The 26,387-nt window shown below is 41.8% G+C and overlaps 3 protein-coding genes across 10 annotated transcripts in view; 2 read left to right on the forward strand and 1 right to left on the reverse strand.

Annotated features, from left to right (window-relative positions):
- The window catches only part of schip1 (schwannomin interacting protein 1), a 208,244-nt gene extending 201,877 nt beyond the window's left edge, over positions 1-6,367 (forward strand). For all 7 annotated transcript variants that reach the window (XM_034604111.1, XM_034604112.1, XM_034604114.1 and 4 more), the window contains 3 exons: positions 3,835-3,958; positions 4,597-4,690; positions 5,440-6,367. In XM_034604111.1, the coding sequence (XP_034460002.1) occupies positions 3,835-3,958; positions 4,597-4,690; positions 5,440-5,491 (270 nt within the window). In that variant the 3' untranslated portion in view covers positions 5,492-6,367. The remainder of the gene's footprint in view (positions 1-3,834; positions 3,959-4,596; positions 4,691-5,439) is intronic.
- A 3,698-nt stretch (positions 6,368-10,065) lies between these two features.
- Positions 10,066-11,909, forward strand: il12a (interleukin 12a). The gene is made up of 7 exons (XM_034604392.1): positions 10,066-10,084; positions 10,220-10,356; positions 10,452-10,541; positions 10,866-10,907; positions 11,081-11,221; positions 11,335-11,385; positions 11,564-11,909. Exons 1-7 carry the CDS (start codon positions 10,066-10,068, stop codon positions 11,702-11,704), a joined length of 621 nt encoding a protein of 206 aa, XP_034460283.1. The 3' UTR covers positions 11,705-11,909.
- A 399-nt stretch (positions 11,910-12,308) lies between these two features.
- Positions 12,309-25,931, reverse strand: si:dkeyp-97b10.3. Of its 2 annotated transcripts, none has more exons than XM_034604700.1 (17): positions 25,479-25,931; positions 22,414-22,445; positions 19,772-19,804; positions 19,489-19,560; positions 19,251-19,280; positions 19,121-19,156; positions 18,200-18,241; positions 18,068-18,114; positions 17,811-17,863; positions 17,513-17,739; positions 16,919-17,178; positions 15,299-15,424; positions 15,072-15,207; positions 14,902-14,949; positions 14,729-14,800; positions 14,030-14,323; positions 12,309-13,940 (listed from the first exon to the last, which is right to left on the reverse strand). In XM_034604700.1, exons 1-17 carry the CDS (start codon positions 25,526-25,528, stop codon positions 13,912-13,914), a joined length of 1,587 nt encoding a protein of 528 aa, XP_034460591.1. In that variant the 5' UTR covers positions 25,529-25,931; the 3' UTR covers positions 12,309-13,911. The 2 variants fall into 2 exon arrangements, with proteins under 2 accessions (XP_034460591.1, XP_034460589.1); XM_034604698.1 differs by having other exon boundaries at positions 19,251-19,283; positions 25,479-25,930.
- Positions 25,932-26,387: the final 456 nt, after the last annotated feature.

The following is a 26,387-nucleotide window of genomic DNA, read 5'->3' on the forward strand; positions in this document are numbered from 1 at the left end:
TAGTAAAGTGTAGTAAAGTGATCTCGCATCATTCAGAGAGAAGTGTGGTTCCTCAGAGTGTTGGTGAGTCACAGCTGCAGTCTGGTTTGCTGGTGTTGTACGAAATCCACCACAGAAACTTGAGTCGGGACTCACACATCTCTGTGACCTTTCCGACCGCTCACTCACATTGTCTCTGACATCCCATCTCTCTCTATGTCACTGTGACATCACCGCCCTGACAAGAGAGACAACCGAAAGTGACACGCTGCCTCGGGCACGGTGGCATCCGTGCATGTGTGAAACTGAAAGAGGGGGAGTGAGAAACCAGTCGGGCCTGAGAGTTAAGATGTTGGTTGGAGGAGGGAAAGTGAAAGTGTGTGTTGGAGGGAAGGAGAAGGAATGTAGATCGGCTGGATGGCAGTGTTGACAAAGGGAGAGTCTGGTAAACAAGAAAACAGATTGTGTGCACATGTGCGCCTGAGAAAGTACACGCAGCGCTTAGTGGTTTTAGGAACATGGAGAAACACACTCAAGTAGACACACACAAAGTCAACTGAAGAAGTGAAAACGTCTTATTCAGTTATTATTTTGATGACTATGATGATTATTATTTAAAGGGGACATAGCATGCAAATTCCACTTTGTTAGTGCTTCTACAGGTTAATGTGGGTATCTGGCATGTCTACCAACCCAAAAACTCTGGGGAAAAAACACTCGCGCGTTTTGTTATAGTTCCTCTAAGTCAGAAACGTCATGCTTGAGCGACTCGATTGCGCTTCCTGGGTATTGTTTCGTAACAAGGAACTGGAAGTCTCCCTACATGGTCTTGGCCCACCCCACCCCCCGTCCCCCCACACTCGTTACTTCCGGGTTTACACCGGAGGCAGCGAGGCTGCGAGGCAGCGCAGCGCCGTTCCCAAGCACGCAGCCGGGCTGTTCACACGGGACGAGCATTTCTCCGCTGGTCAGCCCGCGATTCACTCACATGTGGCATTTGTCTGGATCGTTGGGACTGGGAGGCTGCAGCAGTTGCTCGGGAGCGACCGCTCGCGAGCTGGAATTTGTGTCAGCGCCACGCAGCCAGCAGTGTGGAGGACTTCCGCAGTGTTCAGCGCTACTGTAACCCCCGAACCCCGACATTCAACGGGTACAACAACAAGCGGAGAAAGCAGAATCGCGGGCTGACCTTATATATACAGTCTATGGGGCTGACCAGCGCGGAGAAATGCTCGTCCCGTGTGAACAGCCAGGCGGCTGCGCGCTGGAGAACGGTGCTGCGCTGCCTCGCAGCGGTCTTCCACACTGCCAGCTGTGTGGAAGACTTCCGCAGTGTTCAGCTCTACTGTACGCCGGGTTACAGTAGTTATGCCGGGTTACAGTAGTTACGCCGGGGTACACCGGACGCGGAAGCGCCGCTGCGAGGCAGCGCAGCGCCGTTCTCCAGCGCGCAGCCGCCTGGCTGTTCACACGGGACGAGCATTTCTCCGCTGGTCAGCCCCATAGACTGTATATATAAGGTCAGCCCGCGATTCTGCTTTCTCCGCTTGTTGTTGTACCCGTTGAATGTCGGGGTTCGGGGGTAAATGATGGTCTTCATAGCCCCCCCACCCCTCTCTTTCTCTCTCTGTCTGTCTGCTTGTGTGCTTGTAGTGGATGGGCAGAGGGGGACATTTAATTATGTGATTGGGAAAATTAAAACTCCAGGACAACAAGGGGAATACAAAGTATGGGATGCATATTTGATAATTTATATCATATAAAATATGTAATTTATATCGTTTAAAATCATGGGGGGAGAGGGGGGAGGGGGGAGCTGGCTCATTAGCATTTAAAGGAACAGGCACTCAAAACAGGTCACTCTGTGGAGGGCTGTTTTATACAGGGTAAAAAGGGTGCTGTTTTAAATGATCCTTGTGGTATTTTGACCAAAGTATGTTACAGACATTTCATTAAGACCCCAAGGAACCATATCAACTTGTGGTAAAATGGGCATGCTATGTCCCCTTTAAAAGATGTTGTTCTGAGCCAATTTTCCCTACGTACTGGTTAATACAATGCTTCATTACTTACTACAACAAAGCACAGCTCCAAAAACTTCCCAGACACTGGATTACATGGAACGTTTTCATATCCACTCATAGGGAAAATGAGTGTAATTTCTTCACCCTTTATTTCCAATGTGTCTTTGTCTGCGATGACACAACAGATGTTTTCACAACTGGGGATGCAAGGGATTTTCTTGCTGTGAGATCATATTTTTAAATTAGTATGTGTCTTCCCTCAGTAAATAATAAAAATAATAATAAACTTTTAATAATGAAAAACACACAGTGCTTCACAGACACAAAAACAGAAAGTACATGCAGTGCAGTGACACATTTTAACAAGTCAATGCAAGACAATGGATCAAATAAAGCAATAAAACAAACACATGCCTGGTTAAAAGCAATGGAATAATGGAAACAATAAAAATAAGCAAAAAACAAACAAACAAAGGTTTAAAGTTAAAAGCCATTTAATGAAAATGTGTTTTTAAAAGAGGATACTGAGGTGGCTTGTCTGTTCTGAAATGGTAAATGTATTTATGTAGCACTACTATTCTAGTTTAATCAAAGTTCAAAGAATTTACCCTTTTTCTATCAAACACAATCTGGGGTTCAGTATCTTGACCAGGAAACCTCAGAATTCAGCCTGGAGGTGCCGGGGATCGAACCACAGACTTTCTGGTTAGTGTCAGACCCTCTCTACCTCCTGAGCCACAGACGCAGCAGTGTAATAATAATAATAGTAGTAAACTTTATTAATACAACACTTTTCTTAACAAGGAGAAGTAAAAACAACACTGTTGACTTAAAGGACATTGGCTACAGAAGAGATACAAAAGTAAAAAGGATTAAAATAAATATGTAACAAATTTAAACGGAATAAATAAACGGAAATCAAACGTTTCCAAAAGCTTTCAAAAAAACGAAAGGAGATGAGATTTGAAAGAAGCTGCAGAGGTTCAGCTCTGATTACTAAATCTCCCTTTGACCAGCAGCGCTCAGGAGAAAATACCAGCCTAAAGGTGTAATAGAATTTTAAAATCAATGCACGTGGTGTCATCTCATTAAAAGCAGCAAATCTGCTCTTTATTCATATAAACCACTGTAAACATGTTGTTTTCAAACAGCAGCGCCTACTTGAAATCCCCCAACTTTACAGTGTCCCTGCGCAGGATGCTGACCTCCCCTTGGAAAAAAGTTATATTCCCCATGACAGGGACGTTATCATAAGAAACCAAGAGAACGAAAAAGGGAGTTTTCTTTGAAAAAGCAAGAAATGAAAATGTGAATAATCCTAGAAAATCAGGCAGCAGATTTAGGTTATTCAGAAAAAAACTCTGACTGATCCTATTCTGCTGATAAGTCATTTAATAGTTTAGCCTTGTTTTTGCAAATAAGTACAACTGGCAGATATATGAATTAAAATAAAATAATGAATTAATGAAATGATAGTAATCCGTAAGTGATAAATTATGATAAATAAATTAGTTTAAATAATAGCACTGTGGAAAAAACGAGTGCCATGTCTTACACCAGTCAAAGATTGTGTTTGCTTTAAAAAAAATTCATTTATAACTTTTAATTGTTCAAAAACTCCATCTCTGCCTACATTTTGATTTAGTGTCTCATGTATTTAATGATGTAACCATTGATCGTAGATGATAAAAGGTGTTTAAATGCTTTTAAAATGTTTGACGTAAATGCTTCTGAGTGCATCGTGACTTCAATCTTACGAGGTCTCATCATCCAGACAGAGAAACCAGCACGTCTGATGTGGGGGGTTTTTTTGTGTGTGTTTTTTCTGCAGCTTCCACACATGCCTCACATCAGCGAGTGTCTAATGAAAAGAAGCCTGAAGCCCACCGACCTGAGAGACATGACGCTGGGTCAGCTCCAGGTTATAGTCAACGACCTGCACTCCCAGATTGAGAGTGAGTTTGACCACACACACACACACACAGAGAGAGAGAGACAGAGAGAGAGATAGAGAGAGAGATAGAGAGAGAGAGAGAGTCACCGACCTCTACTTTCATTCGCAGAAATGAGCAAGTGTGCAAATGGGGAACCACATACACATATGACCCTTCCATTCTCAGTGGATGTGAAAGTACTTTTATATATGTTAGTCACTTCAAAGGACTGTACCAGATAGCAGCTTCCCCTGAGCGTTTACTGTTACCACACAACACACTTCATTTATCTTGCTGCTGATGAATAATCTCTCAACTAGATAGAAGAAATCAGCTACAGAAATCCCCACATGTCAAACATGAGGAGCCAGCTTTTACTTGAAAAACAGACTTTCCCCTCAAATATCTCGTCTGTCTGAGAATTGTTTTATTTTCTGGGAAAAGCTGAAGGAACAATAGGTGACACATGTTACATGAAAACAAGCGCTTTGTTTTATCAACTCATCGTGGGAGATTTTAGCTGCTCACGCGATGCCGGATTTAATGTTCGTCGATTGGTGATTTGATAAATATGATCTGGGCAAATTGCCACGTTGCCCTAGTGATGATAACATCTGTCCCCGTTTTTAAATGACTTCTCTCGTTATTTCCCGCTCCAGGTCTGAATGAGGAACTTGTACAGTTGCTGCTGATCCGAGATGAACTACACATGGAGCAAGACGCCATGCTGGTCGACATAGAGGACCTCACCAGGTGATGAAGCACTCAATGAGTCACCTATTCACAGCCTTTACAATTATCATTTCACTCATTTATTTGAGGGTCTGTAGTTTTTCGGCGTCAAGCAAGTGACGTCGCTGGATGTAGTTTTTCAGATTCAGAAGCAGCTTCCTCCAGAGCCCCAAAATAAAAGGTGTAAAAGTAAAAAATACTTTAATGTGTAAAGTGAGGTTCCGCTTTACTTCAAACTGGAGTAAAGAGTTTCCAGCTCCAGATTTAATTTGTAATGTCAGGAAAGAACCAAGACTATTTTGGATCCAGATCAGGGGGCAGATTTCCACTTTCTTTAACGCTTCGACATGGGGCATGTTTGCAACATTTTTGTAGATTTCCCTGGGAGTAATTCATGGATTTTAACGGGTAAAAAAAACAATTTGATTACAATTTGGTGCAACCTGGTTGAATTTACGGGACTTTTTGACCGCGGCACACTTATGTTCTCCACTGAGTGCCATTGGGGTTTCTTTGTGGTTTTCTGTGTTTGCAACATTACACAAAAACAAAGTGCAGGTCTGGATAAAGGAGCTAGGGTGCTTTTCTGCTTTTTTCGTTATTTTCTCAGGGAATATAATTGATGGATATTGTTGAAAAATATCTGTTTTTTTTGGATCAACTCTAATATTGGTTTTGGTATTTTCTTGGGTTTTATTGACAATGAGGAAAATGTATTTATTCAGATGTCTTCGTTTTAATGACCATATTTTCCCTTTTCTATTTTCCAGGCATGCTGAGAGCCAGCAGAAACATTTGGCTGAGAAGACCCTATCCAAATAAAAATGCCCGTCCCCGACTCCTCCCCGCTCCCCTCTTCCAAGATTAGCCCCCGGATCCAAACCAGACTTCCCGCCCTCCGGCCATCCCCCCCTCTGCCCCGAGTCGATCCGAGTCCTGCCCCGCTCGTCCCAACGTACTTTGCTCCTCTCTGCTTCCCCCGTCTCCCCCCTTGTCTTACCTTCCTGTCCCCCCCCCACTGACTCCAGTGGTAGCAGCAGCACAGAAGTAGACCACTCTCTTTCATTCGCTTCTGTGGTTTTCTCGCAGCGCTAAGAGGAGCACTTCCTGCTTTGTGGGTGAAGAGGATTGTGTGTCGTTCTGGATTCTGTCCCCAGCTTCCTGTGCAGTGATCGGCCTTGCTTTGCTATTGTTTCTTTTTAACTTTCTACATTCGCCACTAAATTATAACTGTTCAAATGCAAAAATTGTGGGAAAAAAATAAAATAATAGTGAAAACTTTAGTAGAAAGTCATTCATGAGAAAAAAGAAACAACATTGTATAAAAATAAAAAAGAACGATGGAAAACTAACTTCTTCAGACCATTTTAAGTTGGACAGTAATTTTAAAGTATTTCAAAGTCGACCTGTTTTTATTCTGCACAAACGGTAGTTTTCAACTGAGAAATGTTCCTTTGAAGGTGCTAAAAGAGTGTAACAGAAACATGCCTGCCTTGTAGTGGAGTCGTAGCTTTTGGTAATACATTCACTCTAATTGCTCTTCAACATTTTGTGAATGTTGATTTTCTGACACGAGTCATTTTAAATGAATAAGTGTGTTAATATCGTTTTCATCCTGTTGTATTCAGAAACTTTATTTGAGGAAAGAAATGTTATTGTACAGATATGTAAAATAAAGAATAAACTTTGTTTCATATACGCCGGGTTGTCGTGTGAGTTTTGTCATTGGAGTGAATCTTCCTTTGTTCTGACAAAAACCGAGCGAAAAGCTAGTTGTTCAGTCAAATTGAACGAATGTGGAGCCCCTACACAAATTAAACATCAGATAATCAAATAATGAATAAACGTTAATACAACAGAGAAGCTAACATAAAACACTTGAATGTACATCTCCCATAGAGTTGTGCAATAGAAAGGAGAGCGGTGGACACCAGCTGTGTGTCAATTCACGGGCTGCATCCTTCGGGAGGCTGCATTTAAAGACTGATTGCTTCACAGTTGCACAGCTACACTGTCCCATTTCCAAGGCTCCTTCAAATGCGGGCCGAAAAATATGTCCCTTCATTCTCGAGGAACGGAGGCTCCAACGGGTGGCCCAAACTATCCCAGGATTCATTGCACCTCAGTGACAAACTTTTTGGAGAGGCTCTTACAGTAAACTAACGGTACACATGTTAAAGGGGGGGGACGAGCGGATGACGCCAATCACGGAAATTGTCTGAAAACCTGACTGCCTCATTTTGGTTCGGCCCTTGTGGTCTATGCAGTCCACAGAGGAGGCGGTCGTAGGCCACGTAGAATGCAGCCTCTTAACTGAGACGCAGCTACACCCTAATGAGGAGGGGTCTCTCATAAGTCGACTTAAAGGGATATTTCACCCAAAAAGGAAAATTCACTCATTGCTCACAACTATGCCGATGGAGGGGGGGGTGGGGGTGTTTGAGTCCACAAAACACTTGTGGGCTGTCCACTGTGATCCACGCGTGAACGCGTCTCCAGAGGAGGACATTTGGACTAAAAACATGGTGTAAATGACCTCGTTTCGAGTCAAATATGAACATCGGGGCTTCCAGACACGTTGATGACACCAGACGAGCAGTATGTTGCTTTTATACGTTTGAAGAAGTGGTCACCGTTTACTTCAGTTGCATTGGATTTGGCTGCATCACTGTTCACCCCTGAAACTCCAAAAGTGTTCTGTGGACTAAACCACTTCACCCACCACCTCCATCGGCATAGTGGTGAGTAGATAATGAGTGCATTTTCATTTTTGGGTGAACTATCCCTTTAAGGGTGCAGGACCTAACCAAACAGTCTACATTGACACACTATACTATATTATACATATACCAGGTAGTAACTAGGTGCAATGCTTTTGTGAACTTATAGTGAAGAAGTGAAAATGCACTCTTGAATGTCAGACACATGATGCTGCCGTGTGATTGTCCTCGTTACACTCGACGAATGTCGCTGCCTCACATGAGCTTCCTGTTTCTAAAGAAGACTTCACAGCGTTACACGTAGTATGACTCATCCCCCCTTGTGTTTCACTCTTGCCTCATCATATCACTGTTTGTGTTTCACTCATTCATATGTGAGAGACACACATAATAATATGGGCAACCCCTTCAAAGTCACATTAGGAGTTTTTTTTTCTCTTATGCAAATAACAACAAGCTGGTGGACCTTTGGGATTCATGTTTTGGTCAAAGGTTTAAATGCACAGAAAACCTTCTCTATGACTGGGGGGTTAGTTATGAATAATATGTTCATTTTCATGTGCAATATGGTGAATGTCTCTCTGAGGAAGTCCCCCCCCCCCCCCCTTCTTCACGATCTGAGTGAACATATACTATATTTACAGTATGGTGGTCAGTTTCAGTGGTCACTGGTCCCGCAGTGAAGCCAAAGAAAGGCCAGGAAACTCCACTGCAGTTTCAGAGCGCGAGTCTGGATCACAGCTCCAGAAAAGTGGTACTGGATGTTGTGAGAAGAAGACGATGACCTAGTTTTCTGTGTATCTATGACGGTGTCACATGATTGCCTTTTACGGGGGAAAAAAATTAACAAAGCCAAAAACAATAACCTCAGAAGGTCGTCAATCACATCGTGGTGTTTTCCCAGTTGTCATGAAAGTGTTGGAAGTGCAGATGAATTTGTATTTTACACATTAATTTCTGAATCATTTTAAGAACTTTCTGTCCATTCTGGCATGGAATTTAATATGGAAAACAAATCTTACCCAACAATTGCCACTACTTTTCATGTATTTATCCCACAATATTTTACAATTACAACAAGCACATAGATAGATTTACCCCATTTGCATGTAGTGTGTCTGTGCATGTGTGTGGGACCAATAAAGGAATCTAGATAGATAGATACTACATGGGGCAACTTATTTATTGAGCAGCTTTTAACTTTACTTACTGGGGAGTGGGTTTTTTCACTATATTCCATCATATTTTATAAACTGATTTTTATGTGAAATCTTAATTTAAAACATTAATATGAGTGTTAAGTACATGTAGTGGAGTCAAAATTATCATATTTCCCTCTGAAATGTGTCGGAGTACATTACAGTACATTACATTTCATTTAGCTGACGCTTTTATCCAGAGCGACTTACAATAAGTGCATTCAACCATGAGGGTACAAACCCAGAACAACAAGAATCAAGAAAGTACAATTTCTTCAAAAAAGCAAAACTACAAAGTGCTATAAGTAAGTGCCATTTAAGTGCTACTAAATTGTTAGTTTTAAAATGTTATTCAAGGTATAGTCGGAAGAGGTGTGTTTTTAGTTTGCGGCAGAAGATGTGTAAACTTTCTGATGTCCCGATGTCCATGGGGAGCTCATTCCACCATTTAGGAGCCAGGACAGCAAACAGTCGTGATTTTGATGAGTGTTTAGCTCGCAGTGAGGGAGCAACAAGCCGATTGGCAGAAGCAGAGCGGACTGAACGGGCTGGGGTGTAACGTTTGACCATGTCCTGGATGTAGACTGGAGACGTATAAAGTACCAGAAAATGTTAATCTTCCAGCACAACACTTGCAGATTGTACTGGACTGCGTTCATTTCCACCACTAACTAGTTTTCTGTCCTGGTTTTCTCTTGGATCAGATTTTCTGAACGTTTACATGTGACCACTGGACTGACAGGACCTGAGTGCATGATCCATCCAGATGAGACAGAGGTCTGTGAGCTGGTGACTGGGTGTATCTGCCCTTTAATTTACTGTTACGTTTTAATTTCATCATGATCATTTACCATCAATTCTCCCTCAGTTAGACACATTAGGAATGACCTCACCACGCAGTAATAACAACACAACCACAGACTGTGACACAAAGAGCAACAGATCTACTGTGTCCCTGTGATGTTCCACTCAGGTCTCACTGGATTGGGGCACAAACTGTGTCATATATTTACATTTGATTCAATACGAAATAATCACACAAATTGCTCCGGGGATGAAATTCAATTTTGAAACCGTATTGTTTCTGTGATGTGCTTTGCTTTAAGTGACTGTGCATCCATGCGGAGTTTTAATCTACAAGCACATGTTTGTGAAACCCCACGCAAAACCTTTTCCAAAGAAACATCTCTTGTTTATTTACCGGTTTCATCACACTTCGAGTTTACGCTTCTTTTTTTTCTTTCTTTTTTTTGTTATTACTCTTTAAAATATGAAACAAAAACCGTGACTTCCCTTTAATAACGTGCGCTGGAAGCTCAACGAGGAAATTACAGCATGACGTTGTGTTGCTCCGGCCAAAGGAGGAGGAGGGAATCCGACGAGGGAGCATATAAATCTGTCCGATAAGAAGGTGGCAGCACAACACAATCCTGCTGATTTACCGGACTCCACCACAGATCTCTATCTGAGCACAGACATGGCCAACTTTCATTTCTGTAAGTCACAGGCCGCAGTGCACTGTCTTCCTTTTTTAACATGTGTTAACTTGAACCTGCTGCATTGCGTGCAGAATGATCACACAGATTTATTTCCTCACCAATGAAACCCGTGTGTTGATGCTTGTCACTCAGACCTCGCCAGCTGTGCGCTGCTGCTGACGCTCACGTGGCGCACATCCACAGGACTCCCGCTGCGGACGGACAATTGCGCACAGTGCGCGCTGCTCTTCAGGGGCCTTCTGCTGAACATCACCGAGCTTCTGGACAACGTGAGTACAAGTCGCTGAGACGGGGTAATGCTGTGATGCAGAACCACTGAAATCTGCTTTTTAATTATAACGAGTTCCTTTATGTTGTCCATCAGGATATCTTCTGCTATGGCATCAGATCGGATAAGGTGGCGATGAGGAGTAAAGCTGAGACATCACTTGCCTGCGCACCCACTCTCACTGAGGTGACATGTGTTCATTTATCATCAATTGTTTTGATTCTAATTATTGTAAATATATAAATTATTGTAAATCCCAACCCAACCCTGAGTTTTCTTCGCTTTTTCTCTAAGGAAAATATAAATCCTGCAGCTTTTTGTGCATATTTGAACTGAAATGAGGATTCAATCGTTTTTTTGGATTTTGAATATTTACAGCCTCATAATTTCAGCTTTCACTAACTTTCACTCTGTGGTTGCACTTGTAATGAATGACCTGAACGGTCCAGAGACGCCTCAGGGCACCAGAAGTGAAAATCAAATGTTTAAAACGTTTCTTCCTCCTCACAGAACCCCGGCTGCATGATGCAAAGAAATTCATCCTTTAGTAAGGTATGTGGCGGTTTCTATTTCTTTTTTAATGCTTTTTAAAATGATCAGACTTTGTTTGTATGTTATAAATTAGAAATCTATCTACTTTGCTTTACATTTGTTACAAACCAATTAAAAAACACATATCATTAAAGCCGACACGTGACTGGTGGAATTTTCTCTTGTCTTGACAGAGTGAATGTTTGAGCAACATCATGAAGGACTTGGTTTACTATGATGCTGCTATTACATCTTACCTCAAGTCCAAGCTCAGAAGTCCTGAAGAAGAAGTTGCACTTCTGAGCCCAACTCTGGGAATAATAAAGAGCTTGAAGGTGTGTGTATCATGCATGTGTAGGAGGGGTAAACACACAAAAACAGAAACAGATAGAGAATCTCCTGGGAAATAACATTTTCATGTTGCCTGATGAAATCTTCCTTTATACAGAACTGCTCCCTCATGCCGAATGAAGACAATGAAGAGAATGACTCCTCAGAGGTAATTTCACATTCCTTCTCTTTGTTGTTGGTTCCCCATTTACTGTACTTAAAGTCTTTCAAAAGGAAGAAGAAGAAAAAACTTCCTGGTCCTTGTACATTTTTTTCATGCAAGGAAATTCAGGCCTTCTTTGTGCAAAACCTGCAGGTGATTATCGTGTCCTAATGTTGTCTTTCAGGTGGACGCTGCCCAGATGTGGGGGGATGAACCCTACGCTAACAGACAGGAGATGTGCAAGATGATGAGGGGCTTCTACGTCCGAACCATCACCATCAACCGAGCTGTGGGCTACATCACCTCAGGAGACCACAGGGAGTAAACAACCTGCAGCCTCATCTTCATCACCATCATCCTTCCAATCAGTGCCACAGAATCTCCTTTAAATCATCACAACTTCACAACATCTTCTTGATCTTTCACTACCACCACTTGTACCTACAACTACTGACCAAGCAGTTCTTCACACTGCACATGCTGCACCACCGTCTGCATGGTTACAGCTCAGGCATAAGCTAAGCTGACTCGATACCAGCCCCTTCTCCCAGTGAGAGCTGAAAGAGTCAGCCTGTTGCTAAGGTTAGCATGTGTTAGCCATGTTGGCCTTTTTACACATATGAATGTATTCCAATATTTGGGGTATCGTGTCTATTTATGAATCTATTTATTAAGTCTATTTATTTGATGGCCTGTGATGTTATTTATGAAAATTTATAATAAAGTATTTTTTGGTATCATGCTCTGGAGTGGAAGTGATTTTTTTTTTTTGTATGAATGGCTCACGGCAGAGTTCATTCCTCCGCCAAGTCCCCTAGTGGTACATTTAAATTCACCAGGTCCTGATTTTCTATTTGATCTGCACCAATCTGCACACACTCATAAATATCAGTCCCCTAAACATTTTTTTCATTAAAATCAATGAATAATTATGTGAGAAAACCTTTATTTCAAAAGTATTTAAATGGACACAGACCTGATAGACAACAATTGATTGGATTGTTGGTGTTAACCCTGTTTTCTGTAAGTAAACATTACTACATAATATCAGCATAACAGAGTCCAAATCTGCGGTTTTTTCCCAAAATAGCACTGAGATATCAGGAAGGGTGCCACACAAATCTCTAATGTTTTTCACCTAATGGTCAGTAAATTTAACTCAAATAGTTTTGGGGTATTTTTGTGCTTAGTTTTAATTTCTACATCTATGAAATGAGCGTAGAAAAGTTGATTCAAACTAAAGGAATGTTGCCTGGCCAAAACTCACACAGGTAGAATACATAACCCCAGAACTCAAATGGGTTGTTTGTGTTTTTTACATGATACATTTTGTACAACACGTAAAAAAAATACAAAAATAAAAGTTGTGTGTCTGAGACTCAGGAAAGCAGGAACAGTTTCACAATTCAAGTTAAACAAATAATAGCTAACCTTTCTTTCAACTCTATTTTAAGAGTTTTACAGGTTACGATTTGTCAAATAAAACATCAACAGATAGAAAAACAGACTTACAAAATAAATCACAGGTTTGAAAAAGTTGGTAAAAAACAAAGATATGTACAGGACACATTGTGCACAAATATAAAACATAACATAAAAACACACAAATTAGTTCAGTAATTCAGTCCGCAATGCTTTGGACAATAGACAGTAAATAAAGATGGACAACATGACAGCTGTCAAACAGTGAAGCCAAAGTGTCTCGATCGCCACCTGGTGGCTGAAATAACAGGTCTTGACCCAGCCTCCTCCCTGTTAGTGGATGGGACATTGAGTAAAGTAAGAAATCAAAGTACACGTCAAATAATTATTATACGTTTTTTTACATTATTATTTGATGTTATAAAACGAGCTGAAACATCATGATTGACAGCTGAGACTGACTCACAATTGGTCAGGCATGTGTATCTGCGAGACCACATTAGCATCGCTTCCATATTTAGGATATTTAAGCTTATTTTCAAGTGTGGGAGGAAGTGGAGACACGTTGTCCATCTATATATACAGTCTATCTATGCCTTGGACGGTCACATGAGATTCATGTGGTGTAATGCCTAATTGTTTTAGAAAAACTCCAGAAATCTTGCATTTAAAAGTGAAACTAAATACACAGGTTGGATTTTCCTGATTTTTGCAGTTCAGACACTGCAGCACCTACATTTACATCAGTTACTAGCTACACAATTAGCTGCTAAATATCTCAATGACCTTTACCTGAAAACATGCTACCTCTACTGGTCATTTTAGAACCTCATAATGCTCAGCATCAAATTCTGGCTACACAAAGATGCCTTTAGCTAAGGCTCGTCTATTCTGTTTTGCAATCAAAGGACCACGTTTGAAGAAAATTAAGGAAAATGCCTGAACTCATCACATAGTTTCACATCCAGAAAAATGTCCAAAAGAGAAACAAAGTGAGGGAAGAGCTGATGTTTGGTCAAGAGGTCGACTCTGCGTCGCGGTATCCCTGAGATCATTTCTCCTCTGTGATGCCAGAGGAGCAGATCAGTCCACTTAGGTCAAATCCCTTTTTCACTTCAATGCTTGGTTGTTCATCATATCTGAAAATAGAAAAATAATAATCACCCGTCTTTCCCACTGCCAAAGTGGATAATAATCACGAAAACACAAAAACGTCAAAGTTTATTACCTTGCAGTGTCTGGCGGACCTCGTTTGGTAAGTCGTCCAGTTCCTCCAGGCTGTTATACAGGTCTTTCGCAGTGGCCTCTCCCGGCTGCCTCCTGCTCTTCCACTCCACCAGCATCTTCAGCTTCTGCATGGTCACATCACTTTTCTCCGCTGCCTGGATGTCGTCCAGGTCCCTGGAGTTCAAGTCCAGATAGATGGCCACCTGCTTCCACTCCTTCCCGAGCCGCTTGGCCACCTGCAGGAGCTGCTTCTCGGACATGTTCTGGCACTGAGTCATCGCTGTCTTCACTCCATCTGGAAGAGGACACACAACACACACACACAGGTCCTTCATTTCAGTACAATTTTCCACAGAAAGTTGCATGAGGGAATAGTTGAGGTGTGGACTGGTTTCTCTTGAACTGACTTGGGGAAATTACAATGGAATATTAGGGCCATATGAGGAATTTTTGTTAAGAGATTTCGACAATAATGTCAGAATTTTATGATACTTAAGTCGTACTTTAACGAGAAAAAAAAGCCGTTATACTACTTGTATTAAGTTGTTATTTAACGAGACAAAAGTTGCAATATTATGAAAATAATTTAATAAAAAAGTCGTAATATTATGAGAATAAAGTCATAACAAAGTCGTACAAAACAAAGTTGTGCCTTAAGCTCTTCTCAGGTCAATAGTTAACACATTTAGCAGGAAGTTACCGGACTCATCCTGCCACCGAGGCCTTTTCATGGCTGATTCTTCTTCTGAGGGGCTGCTGCTCCTCTGTCTGCCTGTGTCAAACAAAAATGAGGCGAGTCAAGCTGCAGCAGCTGAAAGACAGATTGTGATGGAAAATCTGATATACGTAGTTATAAGGAAGAAATAAACTTACTGCTTGTCCTCTTCCGGGGCTTCTTTTCTGTGTTATCCACACAATCACCTAAGTAAAAAGCAAAAGATTGAACATCAGTAGATGTAACATAGAAAAATATGTGATGTTTTAAAATACTCTATCCTCAACACCTACAGGGTTTTAACGCGTCAGACTAAATGCACTGGTACCTTCTCGGATGGTGGCGGACCACACCGTCTCCTCAGACTCGATCTCTATAAGAGACAATTTAAACGGAGGCGGCTGCTCAAAGAAAGCTTCAAAGTAGCCTTTCATTCTTGTCACTGCCAGGGTGAACTTCAAATCCTGCACAGAGAAACAAACGCAATGTAACTGTGCAGCCGCCGCTTTAAAAAGAATTACAATCAGTATTTTTGCGTTTCCAAATCTTACTAACCTGAGGTTTGATGTCTCCCTCCGGCTCGCTCAGGAGACGATACGTCCTCTCGTCCAGTTTACACGTGGGCGGCTTCTCTATCTGAGCGTAACGTTTCTTGTAGCCCCGCACTTGTTTGGACACATCCTGAATTTCACCAGGACAACGGAGGAAGGACAAGATGAAACATGAGATACGTTGTTTTTGTCGCAGGCGATGAGCAGGCTGGTGATTAACATTCAGCAAAAAGACGCACAGAGTCAGTGCAGTTCAGCTGTGGTCAGTGATGACACTTCAGTCGGGGAAAGAAGACAAATTAGGGCCAGGTTACGATAAATGTTGGACGATTACTCACCAGCTGCATCCTCCAAAATGTCATAGCTGTCACAGTTACGCAATGCATTTACAGTAATACCCACACTACAGGCATCAATGCCGATATATACCACAGACAACAAAGGCCATTCTTAAAATAAAACTAACAAATTACTATAAGCTGCATCACAGGGGACGGATGAGGTCATTGACAGCGAGTCACAGATCAATCATCAGATGCAGAAATTTCAGTTTTTGGACTTTATATCTTTATATACAGTACATGCATTTGAACATCCTGTATATCCTCATCACAACAAACTTATGTCATCGTATTACACAAACCTGGAAACCTGGTTTTGTGTGATAGCATCAAAGAGAGCACAGTCACAAAAACAAACGAGAAGTGAAAGTCGTGTTCTGACTCCGACTCTTCATATTTTTCAGTCTCTCTATAGGTGAGGCATTTTGCTGGAGTTTTATCCAGTGAGAAGTTGCTTTAAATCAAAGTCATAATTGGAAAATTTAGGGAGAGACTCAGGTATTGGTCCCATGAATGGAATATTTAGTTTTTGCTTTGTTTGTCCACCAAAGTTTTATTTTTGCTCTTGTTTCAAGGGAAACAATAAAAAACACATAATATGGTGATTGAAAGTGAAAAGTTATGAGAAGGTTCCCATGCTGACAAATGAAACTTGACTGACTCATATTATTTTGAATGGGGTAGTTCACCCTAAAATTAAAATTCACTCATTATCTACTCACCACTACGCCGATGAAGGGGTAGGTGACGTGTTTGAGTCCACAAAAACACTTTTTGAGTTTTCTTTGGGCCAAGAGGGAAACACTTCACCCACCCCTCCATCGGCATAGTTGGAGGGGTGGGTGAGACTTTCATTTTTGGGTGAACTACCCCTTTAAGGCTCTTTATCTCTATCCTCAATGTTAGATACAGAAACAGACAAAGGCTTTTGACTGTAAACAGACGAAACGGGGCAGTACCACTGGAAATCGTGGGGGGGCAGTGGAGCCAGTAATTCAAGTGAAACAACCATAAGACGTGAAGACGATGGCAGAACTTTTTGAGAAGAGACTTTGCGAGTTGGTAAAAAACTACAAGCATCTACATGATGTTACTTTGCTCGATCACTGGGCCAAACAGCCCCTTTTAAGAGGTTCATTTTCACAACCTCGGCCTCAGACGCCATGTTTGTTGTTGACGGTGAAGATTAACAAATGTATCCATAATCATATTCTTATTCATTCATTAACCTATCAATCATTTTCTGACACAAAGACAGCATAAATGAGTTCATAAACACTTACGGTGATGTCTGAACGGCTGTTGGTGGCCAGGTAGATGTGGAAGCTGTAGTTGTTGTTGTTGCAGTCGCTGCCCAGCTGCTTGTAGACCAGGACCACCCCGTGGTGCTCCACAGGCTGGCTCGTCTGGATGATGGGACCCACGGGGGACAGGGACGTGACGTTCCATTTCACATGGCTGCCTGAGTGGTCCACTGTCGGCTCAATGAGTGGACGGTTGTTCTTGATGTGCAGGACGCTGAAAGTCATCTCATTTTCAGGATCTGTGTGAAGATGATAAAAGGTTTTATGGTTTTATTAGAAGAGATAATTATACTCATTACTATGAACTGTTTTGTGTGAAAAGGCCCTGGCATGGGTCATATCTTAATTAATCCAGAATTCACAGTTCATTTTTATATCAAAATCCAATTTAAAAGTAAGTGCTGATGTTATATTTTTAATTTAAATGGAAAGAAAAATATTTTCTAATTCGACTCATCATTAACTCCATTTCACAGGCCAGGGAGACGTCATGGAGGAAGAATATCTCCATGAGCAATCAAACACAGGTCTCCTATTTTCATCATAGGCCTGAGAAAACCTTCATGTTCTCACCAGCGAGGCAGACAGAGTGAGGGAACTGGATGGACTTGAGGACGGACGCATCCTTGTTGACCGTGTCCACGTTGAAGATGGGTCCCGCAAACTTCCAGGAGTCGCGGAGGAAGGCGCCAAACTTGGACCAGGACAAGACCGAGTACCTCACGAGGACCCGCTCCGAGGCTTCGAACACCAGGCCGGTGACCGAGCACTCGTACGTCCCCTCGTCTTCCAGCTGCACCCTAGAAAGACACCGAATCAGTGACGACGCACAGAATGCGAAGGTGGCACGGAGATGCGGCATCGCACTCACTGTAATCGTCCCTTGGAGATCCTCCTGGGGGTGACGAGCTCATTGCCATGGCTCTGTTTAAACACACCAACACAGCTTGTTCATTTGTTTTGCAAAAAACTAGTAAAATGCAAATGCAGAGGGAAGGTGAGGGGGCTTATCCAAGTTCCTCAAGGTTGTTAATTACATCTATACAAGTTTAATCAGGAGCGTTCAGGCAAACACGACATTTAAAATCAGCTCATTTTGCTACAAAGGCTTCTGGTGTCTTTGCTCACCTGTTGGATGGCTTTGCATTTTTCACAGCATATTTTGATCCTCTCATCTGCCGGATAGCACGAGAACACATTAGGTTTTATTTAACAGGACGGGTGCTGCTGTCTCTAGTGCATCAGTTATGATCTGCTCACCTTTCCCATTTAAAACCTCCGCTCCGGGTCCATCAGCTGACTCTGAAACAGGCAGAGAAATGAATTTAAGTTAAATATTATCACATGAAACTCATACAGTGTGTCAGAGGCGGAAACCCTGAGCTACACCCTCACCAAACTTTTAACATCATGAGCCAGTTGTTTTGCTGGGAGTGAGGGTGGGGCGCTTTCAGTTACATCCAGTTCTGTGTTTAATAAAAGGCCGGCAGAGTCCGCCATTTAATTATCTCATATGGCTGCAATTAAGATGTGGTTATGGCTGTAGTTCAATGAGTTACCACTAAAGGCAACTATGACAACAAGCCGACGTGGCGCTCCAGATGTAAACAAACAGTTTTAAAAGAGGCATTTTATGATTTATCAGGGGTTTTTCCTCTAGTTTTTAGTTTATGTAAAAGTTTAGCAAAGTTAAAAAGCCTCTTTACGGGACAGAAAACGATGATCCTGAAACACCACGTCAGTAGTCCAATACTTCGGCATCATTGTGATGTCATAGCATAATGCCCAAATGCCCACCTAGAGGCTAATCTTACACGGCCCCAAACAAAGCCGGGTAAAGCGAAGGCCAACATTTTCTACATGTGCTAGAAGCGGTTGACCAATCACAGCAGAGTGGGCCAGCTGGCCAATCACAGCCGACTGTGTTTTACCAGGAGGGGAGCCTTAAAGAGACAGGAGCTAAAACCAAGTGTTTCAGACAGAGGCTGAAAAGAGGAGCTGCAGCAATGGACAGTTTAAGGAAAGTTATGTTCTCTGAACATTAGACTATTAAGAAATCTTCAAGTAATAACACTAATTAAAATTCTAGTCCTGAAAATGAGCATAATACGTCTCCTTTGAAAAGCAGACTAATTGCTTAGTCTTAACAAGGCAGGTACTGATATTTTAAAGGCATCTCACCTCTTTGAGACTCCTCTGCCTCGGGTTCTTCAGTTTCTAAAAAAACAAAACACGACAGAGACTAATTTAGTGAAACTGTTGGAAAAACGTTAATTTCTAAATCTTATTAAAAATATATATATTTTTTTACCTTCTTCACCTCCATCCTTCACAGCAGAGCCTTCTGGTAAAAGTTAGAAAACAAGAAAGAAAAGGGGGGTGAGTAGTTCAACATTTAGGGAAAAGTGCTTCTTTGCTTTAGAGAACCACAGAATAGTCAGTACCACTCCAACTTTCAGCAAGGAAGCTGATAATCATATTTCCATTCAAATTGGAAGTTATTCCATTAAGATATGATATGTAAAATTTGGTCGAACTGTGTCCCTCACCAGAGTCCTCCTCCGCCTCTTCATCCTCATCATCCTCCTCGGAGCTCTCCTCAGCGGATGTTCCTGCGTTCTCTGTTCGATAAATAAATACATAAGGGATGTGAGAGCTGAAAACTTTGTACTGAACGAAAACATTATCAAATTAAACTGTACAAGAAAAATAAATGTTTAGTTATAAACAAAGGAAATAAATGTCATAGCCAATCAGCTTTTCTGCAGATGACTAAAATTTCATGAGTTATGTGGAAAAGGTGAAATGTTTTGGGGAGATATCCGTGCTCACCTGAACTACTGCCGTCACTTTCTGCCAGAGGATCTGCAACGGATCAGCAAATGGTTTGCGGTTAGTCCTGTTCAGTCTTTAAAAACAGTGGAATTAATGTCAAAATCCATCTATTTAATCACTACCATCACTTCATGATTATTTACTCCAATAAGGAAGTTTGTTTTTCAGCAGGATTACGTAAAAACTACTGAACAGATTTCCACAAAACTTGGTGGAAGGATTGGCTGAGAAAGAACCCCTGGCAGGGATTTGCACAAAGGGATTTTTGACATTTCAACCAATTTCCCAGGGAATAACCATGAATGTTGGTAAAAAAAAACAATAGACACGATAGAATTTTTGATTTCATGATCTGCATTGTTTCGTAGGCTTAGCATGAGTGAAAGGGGGCTGCTGGGCCTTGGCAGAGTTATGCACTTTACTGGGAATTCTGGTTACCTCCACCAAGGAGGTTAGATTTTCACCTGCATTTGTTTGTTTGTTAGTTTGGATTCCACCAAATCAACTGGACAGATGACCACGAAACTTGGTGGAAGGTTGTGATATGGGTCAGAAAAGAACCAATTAAACTTTGGTGCGGATCTGGATCAGGGGGGTGGATCCAGGAATTTTTTCACTTTCATTAACATCGCGAAATATGGCATTTTTCAAAATTGTCCCTGATTTCTCATAGAATTCATGGATCTTGATGAAACTAAAAATCTTAGGGCCCTTAGCCTTTGCAGAGGTAAGCACTCATTTATCGCCATTTTAGTTAACACCTAACCAGAGAACCAGAGGTACGGCATTACTTTTAAAGCTTTGATAACAGTTCTGCGGTTAGCACATTGCCAACAATTAATGAATGACCAGTTATAGGTTTCAGGGGGAGTAAAGCTATTAAGTGTCTCATGTTGATTTAACCTGAAGGAGAACAATAACTCTGCCATAAAAACATGATAATGCACCCGATAAGGATATTATTCAAACTCTACACTACATTCAAAACGTTCTTCTACTTTCACTTCTATGATTGTGTACTGTTAATATTTGTTTTTCAAAGTTTTTTGTCTTTATTGATCATTAAGAAACACCCCCCACCAGCTTTCACATATCCATCATTCCTTAGCAGCTGAACTGTGGCACCCTGTGAAGCAGCCTGTGTTAAGTGCCATGCATTAACATCCTGGCACATTTATACAGACGGGTCCAGAGGAGCTGCAGCTACTCCTCTCTTCCCAGCAGTGAACGTCTGCAGACCGGGCCATCTGGCAAAGTGCCTGGCCGGCTAATGGATGGAACCCGTCCTCCCTGGCCCACAGAGTTTTATCTTAGACTAACAAGCAGATGCTGCCATCGCCGTTCCACTCGCAGCACCACCCTCATCAATCTCTCCCCTCCACTTCGCTCGATCTGTCTGCTTCACCTCTCCCTGCACTCGCTCTCCCCCCATTTCTCTCCCCTTGTCCTCATATGCCTCCCACAGCCAATCTCTTCCTCTGCTACTGCTGCCGCTGCCTCACAGCTGAGCCAGCAGGCACCGCTCTTCACTCTGGCACGGTCACTTCCCTTCATCAGACTGACAAACAAGGTGGCGAGCAAAGCTCCCACGCAGATACACACACGTGCATGTGCAACCACACGCTCACTTGTTTACAGCGTTAAAAAGTTTGGATGCTTTGATAGGTGTTGACTGCCATCTGCTGGTCCTAAGTCACAGCAACACCAAGAGCATGAATATGTTGATCTGTGGTGTGCAGGCTGGGCGACATGGCCAAAAATCATTAAGATACAAGTTTTCATATCGGTCGATATCGAAAATGATCAAGATAAAAGTCACGTTTTTATTTTCTTTTACCTCATTTGACTCCTGAGTGGAGGTTGTGGTTTTAAACGCTTGATAATGAGCAAAACGTGACAAACACTTTACAAATCTGAGGTAGATCAAGAATGTGAATGCAATACATTGATATACAGTACATCAGGCTTTTAGTCCTATTCATGAAATATTGTGATGATTATTGATATTTTTTCATTACATATTTTAACAGAATTCAGCCTGAGACATTGTTATGATTGGAAACTTACAAGCCCTTAGATTGTAAATACAAATTGAATATTATACAAACGCAAACCTGGGCCAACTGGTAACCGCGTGACTGTGCCTATAGGCAAATGATATGGAAATCAGGAAGAGCAGATGATGACGAGAGGAAAGTGGAAAGGGAGGAAGAAATGAAACAAACTAGAATGGCACTCAGAAGAACCTCCAAGGCCCAACAGTCCCTTTAACCTGCATCAAATTACACAATCATAAATATCAGTCCCCGAAACATGCCTGATTTTTTTTCACCTAGATCCATGAATTACTCTCTGGGGAAATTGGTGAAAACGTCAAAACTATCTCACGATGTTAAATGTTGTGGTAATCCGACCAGTAGTTTTTGTGTAATGCTGCTACAAACATATAACAGGTAATAAGAAGAGGGGAATGGAAACTTTCTACATGTTAAAACGCTGCCAGGACAAACCACCGTCACTGTATAAAAGAACAACCCGGACATGTGTAGACCCACATGTGCTCAGGGAGGAAGTCAAAGGAGAGAGGGAATCCAGCAGCAGGTGGGAGGGAGGGAGAATGAAAATGGGTTAATGTTTACCTTTGTTTTCGGGCGCGGGGATATCTCCGTCCCTGCAGGGCAGAAGAGGTAAGAGTTCAGACATATATAAATCACATTACAAAGAGCGTGTGCAGGGGATGTGGGGTGAAAGTTATGGAATTTAGAGGAGGAAAGTGAGTGCTGTTAAAGTTGCACAGCTGCAGGCTCCCGTCGCAGCCTCGACCACTTCTGCTTTTTGAACAAACAGGAAACGTGCGCAAGCTGCCTGCATCTCACTTTCTCACACTAACGACACCAGCTCGCCCTGTTGAATGATAGATTCACCTTCCCACCCAAACTCCCGCTCTGACCCACTTTCTGAGCAGCGGCGATGATGCAGGAAATCAGACATGGAAAGATACTGTGAACAGCTTCTATGACTGAGAGCCAGACACAGCAGGAGTGTTGGATTACTAATATATTTACCTATATTCAGTGGTCATGTTGTGATGAAATGACTGTATAGTATGATTTGGCAAAATACTGGTGGTAAATTATTGTAAGACTAACAGTATGAGTAACCGAAAGGTTTATTTCACACTGAACATCAATTTGAATATTTTTCATATGACTATGCAACATCTGCCATATAATACTCTTGTTATATTGTTCGTATTATAGAAAGAGATAGGGTAAACTTTATTGATTTTCAGGGGGGAAACTTTGTCAACGTAGAACAAAAAAAACACAAAACATCGACAGAAACATAGAGACACGATATACAAAACAACATCACCAATACAGTCCACAACACCAGGCCGAGCCACAGAGGATGGACATAGTTCCAAAGCAACAGCAAGAAAATAAATAAAAGTAAGACGTACAAAAACCAACATAAGATCCAGTTCCACTTCAGTCAATGCATTAGACTGAAGACAAATCATTTGCAAAGTAATCGTTGCAAACACTGAATGAATAACACTTAGAAAAAGCAGCTGCAGGTACAAAAGCCATTCTGGTCTATTATATTGTGATGTTTCTGCCCTGCACAGCAGACATCGAGTTCTTCCCGACTATTCAGCCCTCTGAATCTTTGGATTTGTACAGTACTTGAATATCCAGTGGTGTAATTTATCAAACAAACAATGAGCCGAGTCCACACGCAACATTTCTGATGTTGTGTCTGATCAAAGGACCGGAGCAACCTGTTGACGCAGTCCGAGCGTGAAGCAACACGCCTGAGATCCTTCCGGGGGAAGAAAAAAGGAGAAAAAAAGCCAGAGGGCCAACCCCACTAGATGAACGGGTTCACCTCCAGCAGCCTTGAAAAAGTAGGTCACGCAACACCTTGCAACTTTTCCTGTTTCGTTCCCTCAATTGTTTAAATGCAGAACTGTGTGATTCAAAGCAGAATGATGTATCAGAGAATTGGAATCATTAAGTCTGGTCTTTCATTTGGCGTCTGTTGAACGTGATAAGGCGCTTTGGTTTTCCTTTGTGTTCGAACATCTGTCCAGGAAATGGCGTTTTTTTTTTCTCCAAGGTCAACTCTGTGGCTCTGCCAGACACCACAACAACACTGAGGCTCATCAGTCGTCATGGCACTCATCTATCGCTAAGAGCAAAGTTTGCTTTTTCACTGCTCAGACGTACACACACTCCCTTGCAAGAGCTCTCACACTCATTTCTGCCTCCCTCCTATGAAAACGATAAGAGAATCCTCTGTGAGGGTCTTGGGTTTGTGTCTGGTTTCAAGATAAAGGCCTCAACCTGCAACCGTGCTTTCTACAACATCCCATACACACAGCGCGGAGAGGGGGCATCTGTTTGTAGATAAACAACGGCCAGTTAATCATCAACATTGAACCTCGCAGGTTTCATAATGATATTCACCATGGATCGACCTTTATTCAAATGATATCCTGTTAGAGCCACTGCTTCTCAAATAAAGTTTTCCTCAAATTCAAACTACTTACACAGATATTAACTTCTAACTTTATGGAACATGTTTCATATGCTGTGTTACGATGTTTGTAAAAGACTGGGTTACAGTTTATACTCTGGGACTTTTCCAGCCCTCGTGAGGTGAATGATACCCAGGCGACAACACAATAGTATCCACAGCGGAGAATGAGTCACGCTATCACATAACCTGTCTGTGGTCACAATATACAGCAGATAATAAATATTGCATGACTATAAAAGAGATTGGTATGAAGAATAGAACATGTGGAACGTTTTTTCTTAGTACTATCAACCATTATGATGAGCAGAAAGTTTTATTTTTACATTAGTTACATAAGCCTTTTTTTGTCCAGTGTATGATTACATAACATTGGCTTTAACACATGTGGGCATTCTTCATCTAAAAGGAGTTTTGTGTTTGTCTAATATCTATTGAGAAGGTTTTATTCACCTACATTTTGTCTTTAAATGTTTAGGATCTTTATTTATTAAATAGGGTTAGGGCAAGGTGCTGCTCCAGTGCCACTCAGTCATACAGCGAGGAAAGTGGAGACTGTTGAGTTGTTTGTTTGACTTCAGGTGAGATTTTAAAAAATATGTAATTAGGATATAGTAAGTCATGAGATATTCAGTCATAATTAGGAGATAGTGTGTTGCAAAATTAAAAGAAAGTAAGTCATAATTGTGAGATTAAAAAGTAAAGTTAAGAGTTATTATTTTGAGTTATTGGGTCGCTGTTTTGCATGAGTAATTCATTATTTTGAGAAACAAAGTCAATATTTTAAGATACTGAGTCCTTTTTTGGAGATACTTAGTCATTATGTTGAGGTACTAAGTCATTATGTTGAGGTACTAAGTCATTATGTTGAGGTACTAAGTCATTATGTTGAGGTACTCAGGCATTAATTGGAGATACTTCCTCATTATCTTGAGAAAGGTTCTTATTATGATAACATACAGAGTTTTACTAGCAAAGTGGTGGAAATGTTCGTCCATAACAGATAACAGATGTACCACCCTGCAACAACAGACTCTTCTTCACCACTTCCTCTGTTGACGCTGTATCCACGACGCATCATGTCGTCCGTGCAAAAAAACAAACAAACGCAAACCCTGACGTGCAGCCCGAGGTTTTATTGATCATTTTTTGAAAGTCTTACCCGTCCTCCAGGTGACACGCCGCTCCCCAGCTCGCCATCTCCGCCACCATCCCTCTCTCCGTGACCTTACTCCGTTATACTTTCGGTTCTTCCTGCACGGTGTGCGGCGGCGGCTGCGCTTAAAAGCACCTGAAAGACAATATGCTCCGATCATGGACCGTCTGCGTCCTCGTTAGAGCGCTGCACAGGAACTGGTCCAGTGTTTATCATCGGAATCCTCGTGGTTATAAACAATAAAGAAAAACTTCTTCACAAACTTCACATCACTTTTCCCGTCGTGCGCAACATCACTTCCTAAAACAAAGCATCTGGATTTGGGAAAGGAAGCCCCTCATGTACGGTTTCTAAGATCCAGAACAAGTCACTCAGCCATCGTGCAGCGAGGATGTGGATGTATTGTTCCCCGTCACAAATACAGCGCTCGTGTGGAAAGCATTAAATGCATCGTAGATCTGCACATCATGTGGTTGGGTAACTGCGCAGGCTTCAATGCGAGACACAGCTTTAAGGATCAGTGGTGCTGCGCAGCCGCGGCGCAGTGCGTGGATGCTCGTCGGTGACCCATGGGCGGGGTTCAACCGTGCAACATCCCGCCTAGACACGGTGTGTGTGGTGTAGAGCCGTGTTTACTCTCAGGCTTTTTCACAGCGTCCTTTCTAACATCAGAGATACAGAGAACAGTCAGTGATGAGAACATATTTGGTGTTGTTCCCTGAGACACAAATCAGCAGCATGTCTCCCCATGGTGTATATATGGAATGATAACTGAGGATAAAGTTGAAACAAATTTTTAAAAAAATTTAAGTTGCAAAATAAAATATGATCTCCTGTTTGCATATTCATGATTTGACTCATCAAAGGAATATCAAAGGATTTATTATTTCAGTTAGTTTCAGGCGAGAGCAAATG

Source organism: Hippoglossus hippoglossus, chromosome 13 (assembly GCF_009819705.1).
Source record: "Hippoglossus hippoglossus isolate fHipHip1 chromosome 13, fHipHip1.pri, whole genome shotgun sequence".
Taxonomy (NCBI): domain Eukaryota; kingdom Metazoa; phylum Chordata; class Actinopteri; order Pleuronectiformes; family Pleuronectidae; genus Hippoglossus; species Hippoglossus hippoglossus.

Bases quoted from the DNA above. Each gene is read 5' to 3' on its own strand.
- il12a (XM_034604392.1), top strand. The intron at 10,908-11,080 runs GTATGTGGCGGT...TTGTCTTGACAG, and splicing joins GAAATTCATCCTTTAGTAAG to AGTGAATGTTTGAGCAACAT. The intron at 11,386-11,563 runs GTAATTTCACAT...GTTGTCTTTCAG, and splicing joins AAGAGAATGACTCCTCAGAG to GTGGACGCTGCCCAGATGTG.
- si:dkeyp-97b10.3 (XM_034604698.1), bottom strand. From the start codon at position 25,528: ATGGTGGCGGAGATGGCGAGCTGGGGAGCGGCGTGTCACCTGGAGGAC. The intron at 17,864-18,067 runs GTGAGCAAAGAC...GTGTTTAAACAG, and splicing joins AATGCAAAGCCATCCAACAG to AGCCATGGCAATGAGCTCGT. The intron at 14,950-15,071 runs GTACCAGTGCAT...CTTTTTACTTAG, and splicing joins GTCCGCCACCATCCGAGAAG to GTGATTGTGTGGATAACACA.